The sequence below is a fragment of the Eulemur rufifrons genome, chromosome 2 (assembly GCF_041146395.1).
Source record: "Eulemur rufifrons isolate Redbay chromosome 2, OSU_ERuf_1, whole genome shotgun sequence".
NCBI lineage: Eukaryota > Metazoa > Chordata > Mammalia > Primates > Lemuridae > Eulemur > Eulemur rufifrons.
In genome coordinates this window covers 105,423,413-105,439,729 of record NC_090984.1, presented here as the reverse complement: position 1 = coordinate 105,439,729, position 16,317 = coordinate 105,423,413, and the positions used below count along the sequence as shown (strand labels likewise).

At 39.4% G+C, this 16,317-nt stretch overlaps 1 protein-coding gene across 12 annotated transcripts in view; it reads right to left on the bottom strand.

Moving 5' to 3' along the window:
* NRXN3 (neurexin 3) overlaps positions 1–16,317 on the bottom strand; it is a 1,493,796-nt gene that overhangs the window by 138,038 nt on the left and 1,339,441 nt on the right. For 7 of the 12 annotated variants that reach the window (XM_069465175.1, XM_069465177.1, XM_069465176.1 and 4 more), the window contains one exon: positions 11,986–12,293. In XM_069465175.1, coding sequence (XP_069321276.1) covers positions 11,986–12,293 — 308 coding nt within the window. Of the gene's footprint in view, positions 1–5,685; positions 5,707–11,985; positions 12,294–16,317 lie in introns of all 12 variants that reach the window. The other 5 variants (XM_069465179.1, XM_069465178.1, XM_069465181.1 and 2 more) reach the window with 1 other exon arrangement.

The following is a 16,317-nucleotide window of genomic DNA, read 5'->3' as shown; positions in this document are numbered from 1 at the left end:
ATTATGACAAGTTAAATTCTAACTACTTTTTTCCTATCTGCCTTGGGGGTATGCAGCAGAGTAAGGGACAGGAAGGAGGGACAACTGGAACCAGGAGCAGCACTGTCTGATGGGATAAATTTTTCTTTGCTAATCCTGAGCTGGGTAGCTACTCTTTCACTTACGTAATACTTTCGGTTAACAAGATTTTTCCTCTTGAAGAGGCCTGAACTAAATTTGGGGAGACCACTTGGAAGAGAGAGGTAAACAGATGCTACAACTACTCAGCGAGGAACTGTAAATAACTACTCCATCCTTGTTCTATAAAGTAAGGTACACGTATCTGCAGTATGAAATCATCTGGGAGCTTATTAGAAGTGCATGATCTCAGGCGCCACCCCAGATATGAATTAGAATCTGCGCTTTAATAAGATCACCCAGGTGATCTGTACACACATTAAAGTTTAAGAAGTACTATTATTCTCCATCATACATGCAAACACACACGAACACCCTGTCTCTCTCCGTCTCCCTAATTCTCTCTCTCACACACACATACATACACACCCCGCGACACACATAATAAAATGGGGTGAGAGATAGAAAAGGCTGCATTCTATGTACAAGTCAATCAAATTCCCATCAAGTGATTCTCTCAGTGACTGCTAGCCACCACAGACATGGTATGCATTTATTTCCCCAGCCATTTCATCGCTGACTGATGAGAAAACCAAAGAGAACCTTACATTCTCCATTTAGCTAACAGAACTAGCTCTCTAGACAACCCAAGGCATTAATTAGAAGGTTTCAAAAGGCAAGGCTGTCATAACAGCCTCAGTGTGTTTCTAATTTTTACAAGCATTCAAACATGCACAGAAAGGTATGAAAGCACATCCCACCCCTCCCACCACCTTGTCAAAGACAGAATGGAAATATCCGTCTTGAAGCCTGGCTAGCAATGATTGCTGCTTGAAGTCATTTCCCTACCATATAAAAATAGAAAGAAAATGATGTATTTGTAGAAAGAAAATAGAATCAATTCTTGGACCTCAGTTTAAACTGGTAATATTGATTCTTTTTGATGACTCAAGAGACATTTATTAAGTGTAGTCATTCCTTAGTATTCATAGCGGATTGGTTCCAGGACTACCTGGGGACACCAAAATCCTCAAGTTCCTGATATCAAATCACGTGGTATATGCCTATAATTGCTTTACATCTTCCTGTGTACTTTAAATCATCTCTAGATTACTCATAATACCTAGTACAATGTAAATACTATGAAAATAGATGTTATCCTGTACCATTTAGCAAATAATGACCAAAAAAGTCTGTCTATATTCAGTACAGACACAATCTGTTTTCAAATATTTTTGATCCTCAGCTGGTTGAATGCAGACGCAGAACCCATAGATGCAGAAGGTTGACTGTAGTTTGTCTTTTAGACAGAATTGGTCATGGTGGAGCCCCATCTGATGACTCTCAACAAAGAGGGGGGATATGGAAAAATATTATTTTTATTATTATTGTTACATTATTTTAATTAGATCAAAGGCATTCTATTCCTCTCTCTCAACCTCATCCATCCAAATCCATGAAATGGGCACATAGTTCTCCCAGCAACAATTACAGAGCATCTCTGCTTGCTGTCTTTTCTCTCTTCTCTTCAACTTTCCCTGTCCTTTCTCCCCTCTAGTTCACTCATCTGCCCATTCAACTGCCTCTGTGTGTGCAAGACACAATGTCAGATACTGTCTAAAACATATTGGAAAGAACAAGATTTACCATTATACTTTTTTGATGAGAAAAAAGCATAGGCTAGAGGAGGAAGCTCACTGCCAGGCCAGAGGCCCCGTGACTAATTAGCAACAGAAAGAAAAATAAAATAGAGTTGCAAAACTAGTTTAGCCACTGAGACCTGGATTGTCATCCCATTTGATATAACAACACCACCACCACCAATAATAATAACTTTTATTGAGTCCCATCAATTCAAACCCTTGACTTATCTTAACCGGTCCTTAAAGTTGGAATTATAATCTCCATATTTAAGATGATGAAAAACTAAGCTCCGAAAAGTAACCTAGCTAAAATCCCACAGCTGGAAAATGAAGGTCTGCCTAGAGTCAGGGTGTTAAGTACTTCTCTGCCCAGGAGCCAAGCCTGGAGCCAAGCCTCTCAACTCCTGCTACAACAAACACTTTCATACCAGGCTGCTTCCTCCTAGCTGTATTTGAAAATGACTAATATCAGTCCCTGTCCTTTGCCTCCTCACTCTGAAGATAAGCATTTGCTCAAGTTCCTTTAATTCATTTAACACATTTTTTTCTTGAACAGATATTTTTGAGCCCCCCTTGGTGGCAGGAGACCATTCTAGCCCTACATGTCCAGTGATGAGCAACGTAGATATTGTCCCTTCTCTCAATCTAGTGGTTTCGCATAGTATCTTTCATCAACGTTCTTTCAAAAGATCATGAAGAAAACAGGTAACTATGAGGCCAGTTGAACCACAGGTCATGACCATGAAAAAATGGTGTTTATATAATATACTCAGCTATTAAAGAAAAACAAGAACAGTAACTGGAAGCAGGTTGGAGACTCCCACCTGCCTACGCACACACAGAAAAAAGGTAAAAGAGCCTCAAGTTAATTTTCCATCCTTACCAATGAATAGAAGCAGCAGGACATTAAAATAACTTTTATTCACCTGTATTTGAAGTCAGGTTTTAGAAGAATTAAGCTATTTGGGAAAGAAACAAGCAGAGGAAATTGGAGAGTGAAAGTAGGTGATACTGAACCAAAGAAACAGTCATGAGAATAAATAGACCACCTACAGAATGGGAAAAAATTTTTGCATACTACACATCAGATAAAGGACTGATAACAAGAATCTATTTAGAACTCAGGAAAATCAGCAAGAAAAAATCAAGCAACCCTATCAAAAAGTGGGCAAATGACATGAATAGAAACTTCTCGAAAGAAGATATAAGAATGGCTAACAAACATATGAAAAAATGCTCAACATCCCTAATCATCAGAGAAATGCAAATCAAAACCACAATGAGATATCACTTAACCCCAGTGAGAATGGCCTTTATCAAAAAAACCCAAAACAACACATGTTGGCGTGGGTGTGGAGAGACAGGAACACTCATACACTGCTGGTGGGACTGCAAACTAGTGCAACCCCTGTGGAAAGCATTATGGAGGTATCTTAAACAGATTCAAGTAGACCTGCCATTCGATCCAGCAATCCCATTATTGGGCATATACCCAAAGGAAAAAAGGTCATTCTGTAACAAAGACACATGTACCCGAATGTTTATAGCAGCACAATTCACAATAGCAAAGATGTGGAAACAACCCAAATGCCCATCAATACATGATTGGATTAGTAAGCTGTGGTATATGTATACCACGGAGTATTACTCAGCTATAAGAAATAATGAAGATACGACATCTCTATGGTTCTCCTGGAGAGAGTTGGAACCCATTATATTAAGTGAAGTATCCCAAAAATGGAAAAACAAGCATCACATGTACTCACCAGAAAATTGGTTTCTCTGATCATCACCTAAATACACATCTGGGAATGACACCAATCGGATATCAGACTGAGGTGGGGGGTGGGGGAGGGGATGGGGGTATGCCTACACAATGAGTGCATTGCTCACTGTTTGGGGAATGGTAAGGCTTGAAGGTGCTGACTCGGGAAGGGGGGGTGGGGAAGGGAGGGATATATACCTACATGATGGGTGCAATGTGCACTATCTGGGGAACAGACAGGCCTGGAGCTCTGACTTGGGGGGAAAGGCAGTACATGGGCAACGTATGTAACCTGCAATTCTGTATCTCCCATAACAATAAGATGAAATAAAAAAAAAAAAAAGAAAACAAAGAAAGAAAGTAGGTGATACTGCATCTCCCCAAATTTTGAAACCTATAAGTGCTAGAATTAGCCCTTGCTAGAACTTGGACTAGTCCTTGCTAAAACTAGGACTTGGTTAATCAGTCCTAGGGAAAGATCACTTGGAAGTCAATATGAACAATCTTGCCCACCAGAGACAAGGACACATGTCTGGGACTCCTTATTCTTAAGGCAGGGTTCCAAGAGCAGCCAAAACAGTGATGACCATCCCACTGGTGAGTCTCAGCAGGGAGTGGGCTGTGGGAAGTGGGGGGTGGTTGGAAGTGAGATTCAGCCTGTAAATACTGCAAGGCCTGTGGACTCGCTGACAAGGTACTGGCAGACTGTCGCCTATTCGTGCCTTTCAATCAATGTTGACTGAGTGTTACTCCGTGCTAAGTACTGTTCCAGGCACCGTGCTATTACAGTGCTTAAAACAAAGCTCTTGCCATCCTAGAACTCACATCCCAGTAAAAAGAGACAATACACAAATAAATACGTGATATAATGTCAGGTAGTGAGAATTGCGCTGAGACACTGCAAAGCAGGAGAAGGTGATAAGGGTGCTATTTTATATGAGACGGTCGAGGAGGGCCTCTCTGGAAGGCGCCATATGAGCAGAAACCCCAGTGAAGTGACAGGGAGTCACGTGAACAGTGGGAAGAGCTGTTTCAGGCCAAGGAAAGGGCAGGTGACAAGGCACAGGCCTGCTTGGCACGTTCAACAGGGCCCGGATTATCGAAGGAGGCAATCACTTATGGTATCAATTTTAAGGGGTTGCTCCAAAACTCAGTTTTCAAGACAAATAATATTGTATTGCAATATTTTAAAATCAACATTAATGCAGAAAAAAAAACTTCGTGAAAAAATACTGGCATTTTAAATAAAGACAAAAATCGAACCCTGCAATTATGCAACCCTGGCTTATTCTCTTCTCCCTTCTTCTGGCCCCGTGTGCAAGAAAGATCAAGAAGACCTTGTGTGCCTGGAGGACTGCGGTAGAAAACACAGTCTGAGAAACAGGAAGGAGGAGATCCGTCTGCCACACGGTGAGAATTTTGGCTTTAGACTTGGCTGAGTCGTGTTAGGTAATCGGGAAAACCACCCTGAGCTGTAAAAACACTCGGGGCCTCCACGTGTGGGTACCCAGGAGCTGACCCCACTGCCTTCCCAGCTGTTCGGATGTCTCAAGATCAGATTCAGCACTTTATTAGCAGCTCTGGTGGAAATGCCGTTCTATAAATATTACAACCTAATTAGAAAGGCATCTCCATGACTTCTCCTGGGAACTTGTGGACTTCCAGCCTGTCTGCTGTCAGGACCCTTTAAGTGACGAGACATCGCTTTGGGAAGTACCTGTCCTAGCCACTAAAATTAAGTATTAAAAGGGGGATGAAAGGAAACAACACTGCAGTCACTTCACTGGCCAATTTGTACTGCCAACATATAAGTCTTTAAGAGGTAGGTAAACCCATCAAGCTCCTTTGTTAAAAAAAAATTAGAACTGTACCATTCCAGAGAGAAAATGTCACTGGAGACTCTAACAGGCAATGAGTAAATTAGAGTCCAATTTCCTTGCTCCCAAATTATTCTCTGAGAGGGGAAAAGAAAGTACCTGTGTAAGGGTAAGGAGAAGACAGAAGATATCTCTGGGCCGCCAGCGAAAGTCTAATTAGATTGACAAATCTTCAGCACCTTCCCCAGTTATGAGGCTTGGCAGGAAAGGAACGAGCCCCGGAGCCGCACATTATGTAAGACTGTTAATCAATATTAGTTGAGCCCTGATCCTAAAAATAAACTTCCCCCAGAGGCTCTGTTGTCTAGTGGTAAAAGCAAGGAAAGGAAAATTGTGTGGATTCCTTGTCGCTTCTATCAAGTTGGTGGCAGCAGGGAAAAGGTGGAGGGAGCCCGAGGGGATAATTCTTTGGGGAAGTATAACCACTCTTGATTCAGTGAGATCTACATCCTGTTCGAGCATGGTATTTGGGATAAGGTAGATCTGTCTCGTAGCCCAGCGCAAGACAGTTTGACTATTCAAAGAACCTTGAGAGAATGTGGTGTTCTAGCTTTCACACCAAAATGCCATTGCTCGCAGCATGCTGTAAAACTATGAGTCATGTATTTCACCGAACTGTATGAAAATGCTGATATCTCACCATTCTGACCTACAAAAATGGTGACTTCATACACATCTACTTAATAGAATAGTCTATGTGTAATAATTTGAGCAAAGCCAATTCCCACTCCTTAATATGAAAGGGTCTCTGATAGAAATCCCTCCTAATTGATGAGCTCAGGGTTCTGATTCAATCTGGGACCCTGAGAAAAAGATCTTAGGTCATTGTGGATTTGTGTGGGTGCAAAAAAAATCGTTCTTGTGCTTATCCAATCCTGCAGGAGGGCTAAGCTCTATGAGAATCTGTGAATTCTGGGAGAGTCTCTTAGGTTGAAGTGGCTTCCTAACGTGAATTTTTTTAGTGTAACCTTCTGGGGTGCTTTTCCACATAATTGTACTTACTATTCAAAACGAGCCTATTGGGAAGGCACCGTTTTACCACTTTTACAGACAAAGAAACCGAGGCTTGGAAAAACTAAAGCCCAGAGATACACAGCTAAGTGACTGGAAGAACTTGGAGTCCAACTGAGAAACTCTAACGCTGAAGTGCACAATCTTCCCTTCAACATCCTGAGACTCTATCCAGAACAGTGTGCAGAATCAACTTTTTAATCCCAAGTTTTTGCTTTGTTTTGTTTTGCAATCATCGTTATCAAGGCTGAAGTGTGCTGCTTACTGTCCCCAGCCTGAGGCTTAAAAGCCAAAAGGAGGACTTTCCATATACAAACTGTTACAAAGCCTGAAAATGGTTGCTTCCTTCTGGAATTTTTGCAAGTGATTCACATCTAACTGCCAAGTTTGTGAAGCTTGAGATGATAATGAAATCTCACAAGCCTCTTGTCTTTTATTTCTGCTGTTTATTAGGATAGTTCCAACACAGGCTGAGCACTGTGATTTTCTGGCACTGGCTGGCCAATGTCAAGGTGACTTTATCAATGCCCAGCACAGAAAAAGTGTACCATGATCAGCATCCTGCTAACAGATTATAAATGATTTCAAATGATGATTTGCACAGAACACACTGAGCTCTCTCTCTTTTTCTTTTGCTGATGACAACTCAGGCTGGAGGCCTAAGATTCTTGTTTCTCACTTTTTGCTTCTATCCTGAATGAGGACCAAGGAATGTGAGTTTAGACTGAGTTGAACTTTTCCATTTTAGAAGCTGACCTATAGGTGTCATGATACTTACCACCAACCAATGTCAGAGTAGGCTGTAGTGGAAGTGCCTGTACTATTGCTGGCACATCCCTGAAAGTGACATCTACCAGGAACCCAATCCAGTTCACTCTTCTGGGTTCTCTCCCACTTGGGGTTCCAGGCCAAGGCCCTCAGAGTCCAGACCCCTTGTTTCTCATGAATCACCTCCGTGCATTCTCTGTTCTACCTGGACCTGGCTATCTCTCTAAAATTATCGTCTCTGACTCTTAGGACTTAGCTTCTGGCATTCAACCAACCTGGAAAACATTCCTCTCACCACCTGTCAATTATACTCATTCTATAAGGCCCAGTTTCACACCCACCTCATCCGTACAATCTGGCCAAGCCACCCTATATCCCCTTCTCACCCGCAACACACAAAACCATTCAAAAGTCACTGCCTCACATTAAGACCTAATGAAAAGCCCTCTTGCCCTCTTTAGATTTTCAGCGCCATAACAGCAAGGAACCTGGATTCCACTCCTTTGTAACCCTAAGAAAATGTGTGGATAGACAGATTTCATAAGGGAACATACTTTCCTAGGTCCATAGAACTCTCAGTTGGTTTAAAAATGGGAGAGAAAATTAAAAACGGGTAGTGAGGTGTCGAAGTCTGTTCCTGAGATCATAGACATTTTTGATTTGCGAGGACTAATTTCAGCCTCTAAATTCTACCCTGACTCACCTTAAAATTTCTATTTCCCCCCCAAACTTCCCAGGCCCCACTGTAAAACTATAGCCACTAGTGTCCAAAGAAGCAGCCCCCTTTTTCTGAGGCAGATCCTTGCTTGAGAAGGTATTGACTTACACACCAATTGTTGGGGGTAGAATATAATAATAATGATTAAAATATATATAATCTTACTCTGCATGGTATACTTGTTTTAAGCATTTTACTTGTATTAACTTAGTTGTCCTTACAATAATCATTTAACATAGTCACTACGCATTTTACAATGTAGTAAACTTAGGTTGGTTGCAAATTCTTGCCGCTTCTCCCATTGAGAAGTGATATTTACATCTCCTCCTCTGAAACTGGAAAAGCTCTGTGACTGTTTAAACCAATAGAGTATGGTACAAGTGACATGTGCCAGTTACTGGCCCAGGCTATAAAAAACCGGTACCCTCTACTTCCTGTCTCTGGGAGCCCTGAGCCTCCATGAACAGAGGCTCACTCATCTGCTGGGGAGACCACAAGGGCAATCCTTGAGACTACATGGAGAGGAAAAAGAGCCCAGCTGAGTTCAATCTTTCCAGGTAATGCACCAAGGCACAAGATGTGTAAATAAAGCCAGACCCCCCAGATAAAAGCAGTCACTGAGTGGGCTCATTCAACTCCACGTGGGGCAGAATTGTCTCACTGAACCCTGCCCATATCTCTGACCCACAAAATTGTGAGATCTAATGACATCATTGTTTTAAGCCATCAAATTATGGGGAAGTTTGTTTCACAGCAATAGTTAACTAGAACCTATGTGACTTGTCCAGGGCCACTTAGCCAATATGAGGATGAACTAGGTTTTAAACCCCCAGCTGATCTAGCTCCAAGTGTATGCATTGAATCACTAGGCTATAGCCTTACCACCGAAAAAGTAAAATAAAATTGTCCAAAGTACCCTGATCATTCTGGAGGAAAATTTTTCCCCAAGCTATGCCACTGCCAGTTGTTAAATGACTTTAAGGTAGATAATAGGACCTGTCTTGTTTCTGACTTATTTAATAAATATTTATTGAGCACCTACTAAGTTCCAGATCTTTACTTGAGAATTATCACCTACCCTACCCACCCATCTGCTTTCTCAGTGCACATATTAACATCAGCTTTAAGGGAACACCTAGAGACATCCTCCTTAATATAGGATCAAGACTTGATGCTTAGACATAATAGCTATGAGTAATTTAACAGTCCAGGTCATTTGTAAGAAATTCAACACTCATATCTGTAACAAACTGGAATATCAGAAAGATCAAAGCACCAATTACTTCCAGGAGGCTACACATTAGAAAGCCATATCAACTCAAAAACTACTTCTTCACATTTACACACAGGTAAGAGCAGCACTGAAACAAAGTACTTTACAGTTTTCCTTTGATCTGAAATCAACACTAACCAAGGTCTACCAGAAAAGAACTCCTTAAAGGATGTTTTCTTGGTTTTTACTTTAAGAACGAACTAGTGGATTTTGGAGTAGTTAGATCTTTGCACTTCTGGACTCACATGCTTATTTTGGTTCCCCTAGAGGAGTCTCATTTTAGGACAACTTTGCTTTAGCAGTGTTGTCAAAGCAAAGAAGGATCGAACAGTATCACTGGAAAATGTTGTATGTATGATTTCACATATAGATGAAAATGTGAATGATGTGCTTGGTGAATATGAACCTCTAGTATTCCCCACTTATTTTCCCCCCTTCTGAAGTATGTCCCCAGAGATCAGACCTTTATGAATCTTCTTCATCCAAAAATATCACATAGGCATATTAATACTTCTGGACGGACCTTCCTCACTCAAATTCTCCAGAGTCTCGGAATTGTCCTAAACTTTTAGTAGAAGCCAATAGGTGTTGGGTCTCCAAGTCTGACATAGGTCTGATGTGATCTACAAAATGTACTTGAGACCAGAGTAGGCTTGGAGATGAGGTTTTTGAGTTTTTATTGAGCACAGGGCAGAGTTCTTATGCCTACTTGGCAAGAACAAAAATATCCAAAACCCTTTGCACGAAGTTATTTTCTCTATTTAGTCTTTACAAAGAACACGAGCCTTTTTTATCCTCTAACCCAGTCTAATCATTTCTGCTAGGTGGTTGGCTTTCTTCCAAGAGTATATATTTACACACCCTCGAAACCGAAGCTGGTCAACAGGTCTATATTAATAACTCATTTTTATAGCCTTGGTAGAAGTAAAGACATGTAAATGTCATCCAATTATTACTATACTCAACAAAAAAGAAACACACATGAGAGAGAGGCTGTCGGAAAAGGCCTTCCCAGATGTCCACCGCCTCTAAAATGGCCATAGGTTCTATAATATTTAGAGTTATGATCACTGGCAAGACTTATGCACCTTACACTCTGCTTTTCTCCAGAGGCTCTGACTTCGTGGAAAGAGTTTAGGAACTTACCCCGTTTGCTCCCATTTATGTATGTCCTACAGGTAGGAAAGCCAAAAACTGATCATCACTGTGGCTTAGCCCCTGAATCCACATATAACATTCAATTTTCCTGAGGTCAGTGAAAATTTGGCCTTACAAAGGACTGCAGGGCCAGCCATTCCTAAGGAGAAAAAGCCATTTGCTTTTCTGCTTCCCACAGAGTCGGTAGAATATGTTCTGACAGAAACAAAACAAGTCTGCCAAGATCTGTGCAGACAGAACTATCCTTTCACCAACAATAAACATATCTGCTCTTGAGCTATAGAGAGTCATAATAGAAATATATATTACCTTTTATCTTCTTTTCAGTGAGTAGAGCATAGTGTCAGGAGTTATTGCTTTAATATCAGTAGAGAAGAGCTATTTTCTTTTTCTTTTGAGCATGTGTGTAGGTCTGCATGTAACAGGATGTGCAACTATAAGCGTGCTATGCTAACCAGGTTTTTAGTAGCCTTTCAAAATCACCTAAAATTGGCTTGATAATATAATCGGCACATATAGCTTCAAACTGTTCCTATGGAGTCATGTAAGAAGCTGTCTGGGTGTTCCTGCTCAAAGAAAAGGAAAAAGGAAGACAATACTTTTACCACTAGTTAACTCACATAAACTTGATTCTGAAAAATGGGAACGCTTATGGGTTTTAATTGATTATTGACTTTAGGTTTACAATGTCCACTGGAGTCAATGGAAAGGTGATGTCAAAGACTCAGTTGAGCTCCCAGATAACGTCTTAAAACTAAGACACAGAAAGGACAAGTACTAATCTACTGAATTTTCTACAAACACTAACTAGGCTAGGGGTAATTTTCCCACAAGCAATTGGAATGTCTTATTTTATGCCAGAGCATCCAAGGCTAATAACTCAATTAACCTCCTACCCCCTACTAACTAGATTTATGAAATGCCAAGGGAGTCGGCAGAGTACTGAGCTTTAGCTTGGATATAATTACTTTCAAGTGGAAAACAAAAACCTTACCATAAAACTAAGGACTTCCTATATAGCCAAACTGAAACCTTCAAATTTTTTAATGTAATTAGTATCTTGGTCAAATATAAATAAAACAAAATGGACAGAAAAATTACAAGTGATTAATCAAGACTTGATATCAAGCACAAAGACTTCATTTTACAAGGATTAGTTGAACTTTTAGCTTCAATTGCCCTTGATTTAATGGCACCCATTGGGCTCAATAATGAACGATTCATGTTCTAGCAAAGCCATCTGGAGAATGTGAATGGAATTGAACTAGGATATAGTCTTTCATATGATAACAAATTTTTCTTTTCCCATTTTCCCTTTCTGCCACTTGAAAAGAAAGGGTAATAAAATGAAAAGAGGGAGTATTTCATACTGAATGTGTAGGCCATTGCTCATTTTGAATAACAGCTTTACCATTTGAGTGATAAATATGGTAGGGATAATAGCCCCTGAGTGCCACAAGACTTATACAACTTTTTAAGCAATGACTTCACCTTTCTCTTCTCCTGGGTCTTATTACTATGAGCATCTGCAGGGATCCTTCCTACAAACACAGTAATTCAAACTCTTTGGCTACATAGAACACTGACCGCGACAACCACCTTTCAAAGATTAACATTCAGAAGCAATTAATGCTTGGAAAAAGGCTTAGGCTTACCTGAATGCTGGCTGTAGAGCGATTCTTACGAGTTGTGGTAGTAGCCATTGTAGTAGTGGTTTCCATGACAGTGGTAGACATTTCTGGTGGCATGGAGGTCGTCTGTGTTGTTCCCAAAATTGATGGGACTTCTCCCACCAGCCGGACGCTTCCATTGATTTTAATATTGGGGTTGTTCTCAGCCGCCATGTTCAGTACTTTCAAACCATCATAATAGAGCCCAGAGAGTTGGCCTTGGAAGAGGCGTCCTTTGTCCTTTCCACCGATGGCTATTTGCGCCTGAGTGTTGAAGATGGTTAACTGCCGGCCTAGTGGGTTGGGTGGGGGAAACATTATTATTCTCATACATTTTCTCTCTTTAACTTACCTGGTCAGAATGGACCAGGTATCATAACAGGCTTCCTTGAGCAATTGAAAGGGAGACAAAATGGATAACAAAAATTCAGTACAGACATTGGCAAGTAACATTTCACTATGATTATCTCTTCCACTGTCTAGCTGAAAATCCTACATAACCTAAATAATAAAGTCTCTATTTCTTTATTCTGAGGAAGAAGAAATCTTGGCTCAATGATGAGAGGTACCGTATTCTTTTTGGGTATGTAATTGTAGAAGACAGAAAGAAACACCTAAATTAGGCAATGAGCAGAATAAATCATAGATGCCTATTGTACTAATTTTAATGCTACAAAGTAACATAATGAGAACTAAAAAGGGTTATGTATGGCCAACAAAAACTCAATGAGGTGACTCAGAACATTAAATTTAAAAACTATGTCTGATAATTAAATTAAATTAACTGCAATTAAATTCCAGTTAACAGACTTGGATTCATTGTATACTTGTAAAAATGAACATCCTATTCACCAAACGCATCATTTCCTATAAATCTTCTTAGTGCATAACATTCTATCTATATTTTATGTTTAACAATATCATGGCAGATAAATTCCTATCTCTATTAATTTTTATCAGGGGTATAGATACAACTAAATCGTTCCCTAAAATATGAAATATAAGTAGGTATTGATAATGGTCCTGGCCTGGGGGTGGGGGGAAAGATGTCATTTATAATCAATGAACTTTAAAAAGTGAATGGGTATTAATCAAGAAAGCAACATATAAAACTCCTTAAAATGACACACAGGTATGTTGGTGGGTTGAAGATTATCAGTAGTTCACCTTATTTTGAGTTCCCCTTTGGGGACCATTTATACTTCTGTGAAAAGAAAACTATCAGAATGAAGTCATTACAGAATAGAGGTTAGAATAGCAGAACTCAACTAATCTTACTTCTAACTATTTCTATTTATGAAAGCGTCTTTCAGGTGCTAGATCTTTCCCAGAAAAACTCAAATAGCTTTTTAAAATTCATTGTAATTTATCAGGACATCAACATGCTCAGGCATTCTTTATTGTTATTTCTCTAGATTGATTTATTCTGCTTTTCTGTATGACGAAAGGGTTGGGGGAAAGACTTACTAGTGGAATTAAATATATCCTTTCTGATCAGTTAATGATCAAACAATGCTCTAGTCATTCTTAATCACCTGAATTATTTTAGCTATAAATAACTGGAAAACTTTTTATTTTATTTTTTCTGGCTTAATAAAAAAGGGTATATTTTTAACAAACTAAAATTTTTAGTTTGCTCCTCAATCTCTATTATGACATAATGTGATGTTTGGGCTCTTAACCTCTACTGCATTATTAATACATGGTCTTCAAGGCTATAGAGTGCTTAGCTATGCTTGAATTTTTGGTATATAATGTGGACTACCTCTTCAACGTATAATAATGGAAGAAATGGAAGGGGAAGAGAAGAGAAAATGCATGTGCTTAGATGACACTCTTTAGACAAGAGTCAACTCCTCTCATTGAAGGGCTACTAGTCAAGAATAATTTATAGATAATATCCCTTCAGAGGCTTCAAACATTGCAGTATGGTAAATCGGCCAGAGAGTTATAGTAAAAATGATCTACCCTTTATAAGAAGTCTCTGGAATATGGAAATGGGATCTGTCAGCCTTAATAACAACAGAATTGCCCAGATCTCAAAGGGTGCAATCAAGGCAAATCTAATAGATTTCCATTATTTCCCCACCAATCCCATCAATGTGCTGTGTACATGCATCACTGTCTGTTCTTTGGCCTCTGTCCTCTGTCCTCAAGATGCAGCAAAAAGTTCAATGCACAATAACACTGAGTAATGGCCTGGAGTTCACATTTCTTTACTGTTTATTTTTGACAATAGCTTTTTCTGGAAGCCCTAAGCTTACTACAAAAGAAATGAAATGATGGAAGGGAGGAATACATACTCCCTCAATTTCACATAGGCATTAGGGGAAGCTTTACATAATTAGTTACAAGAAGCTGCTTAACAGGTGATTTCTAGGATATACAAATTCAATATCTCACACTAGATAGCCCTAATGACAAGCGACACCTTTCATTGCATAACTGTTGGCCAATCATAATATTTATCCATCTCTTTGTGTGTGTGTGTGTGTGTGTGTGTAGACAGGTCAGCACTTGTAATAAGTTAATGGTTATATTTCATTGCAGGTAGAAAATCTTATATTCCAATTCTTGAATGTACTTTACAATAATAACCTCTATAATGGTTCTAATGATATTTTTCTGGTGGTTATCCTGTTGATGCTTACAAATAAAAAGAGGGTCAGAGGAAATTGAAATGCAAAGCAGAATTTCACTGGCTAGAAATAATGGATTGCCTTCATTCCAGCTGTCATAGTTAACTCCGCAAAGTGTTTTTGCTTGTTCAAGTCTGACCCAAGCATCAGAAAAGGCAAAGGCGTGTTTCTTGGGCTATAAGATTAAGCTGCGGGTCCACTCCTGGTTATCACTGCTTTTGCAGAGAGATCTGACTCATCCCTTCTTGAGAAAAAGACAATGGTGAGGTGAGACAGGAAAAGGAGTTGTCTATGTTTTAATTTTCCAGTAGTTGGGTTTTTTTTTTTTTTTTTTTTTTTGCTTGTTTGTTTCATGGACTATTTATGGCTAAATCTGGTTTTCTTCAGTGTTAAAACCCTCTCCTACCCCTCTGTACCTTGGATTAGGTGGTTAAATAGCACAGTCAGCAGTAACTAAAGGAACAGTGGAATACTCTCAGTCTCCTGCCACCCTTTCCTCTAATTAATGCATCTCTCTCAGCTAAGTAGCAGTCAGTGAATAAGCGACAAACAGTCATCACCACCCTCTCCCTACGAAGAATGTGCAAGACTGGATGGACAAAGTTTCTCTTTTTATCATTTGCCCAAGATCTCTCAAAATCAATGCCAGATCGCATTATTCTCATTGTTTTCACTCTTTGTGACTTATGATCAATCATGTTTTTATAGTAAGTGACCATTATATATATATGTATACACATACACAAATACGTATACATATATTAATATATGTGTATATGCATATCCCAATCTGAGAATTGTTCTATCATCAATAATATAAAATTTGGTTATAACACCAATACGGGACTTATAGCAGCTTATGTTTTGTTGTTTTAGGTGCCCATTCTCTTGGAAGTTATTAATTATTACCTCATTTGGACACCAAGTTCACATACTGCTTAAATTAAATCTTTGCATGTCTCCAGTCAGTGTTGCACAAAGACTAATTAATTAAACCTCAGAACACCCTTGGGGAATAGGCAGTATTATTTCTCCTCTCCTCAGATGGGAAATCTGAGATATAAAGAGGTTAAGTGAATTGTCTAAGGTCAGAAAGTGAGTCAATAGTAGACAGAGCCAGAAAGGAGACTTGGGAATTCTGTGACCCAGCTCTCTTCTCAAATGACGGAAGCAACTAGAAAGAGGCATTCCAAGTACTTCCTAATGTACCTGTCTAGTCATCCTTCTCTCTTTACCCTTTATTGTTCATTATCTTTACAAGGTCCTTCGTTATATATTTTCTGTGCCTTTTGAAGGGAAAGTTAGCTAGGCAGAGGAAGAGGTAAACCAATAGAACAAATAGATGTTACTCACCCAAATTACAAAACAAACTGATTTAAGTGAAACAAATGTAGACAAGAACCTCAGCATTTGCAAATAATTCTTTTCAATATTATATGCATAAATAAACATATATATTTAATTAAGAAACTGTGATGTCTTCCTCCTCCCCACTTCAGCCATCACCCCTCATTCAACCCCAAATTTCAACTCATGTATTTGAAAACATCCTTCTATAGCGAAGCCAACTGATAACGATGCTATCGTAAGAAAAACTAAAAATCTACTCATAACATCATAATGGCTTATACAAATGAAAATGCCTGGCATGCTATTAAACTTAGACTTCAAAAGGCAA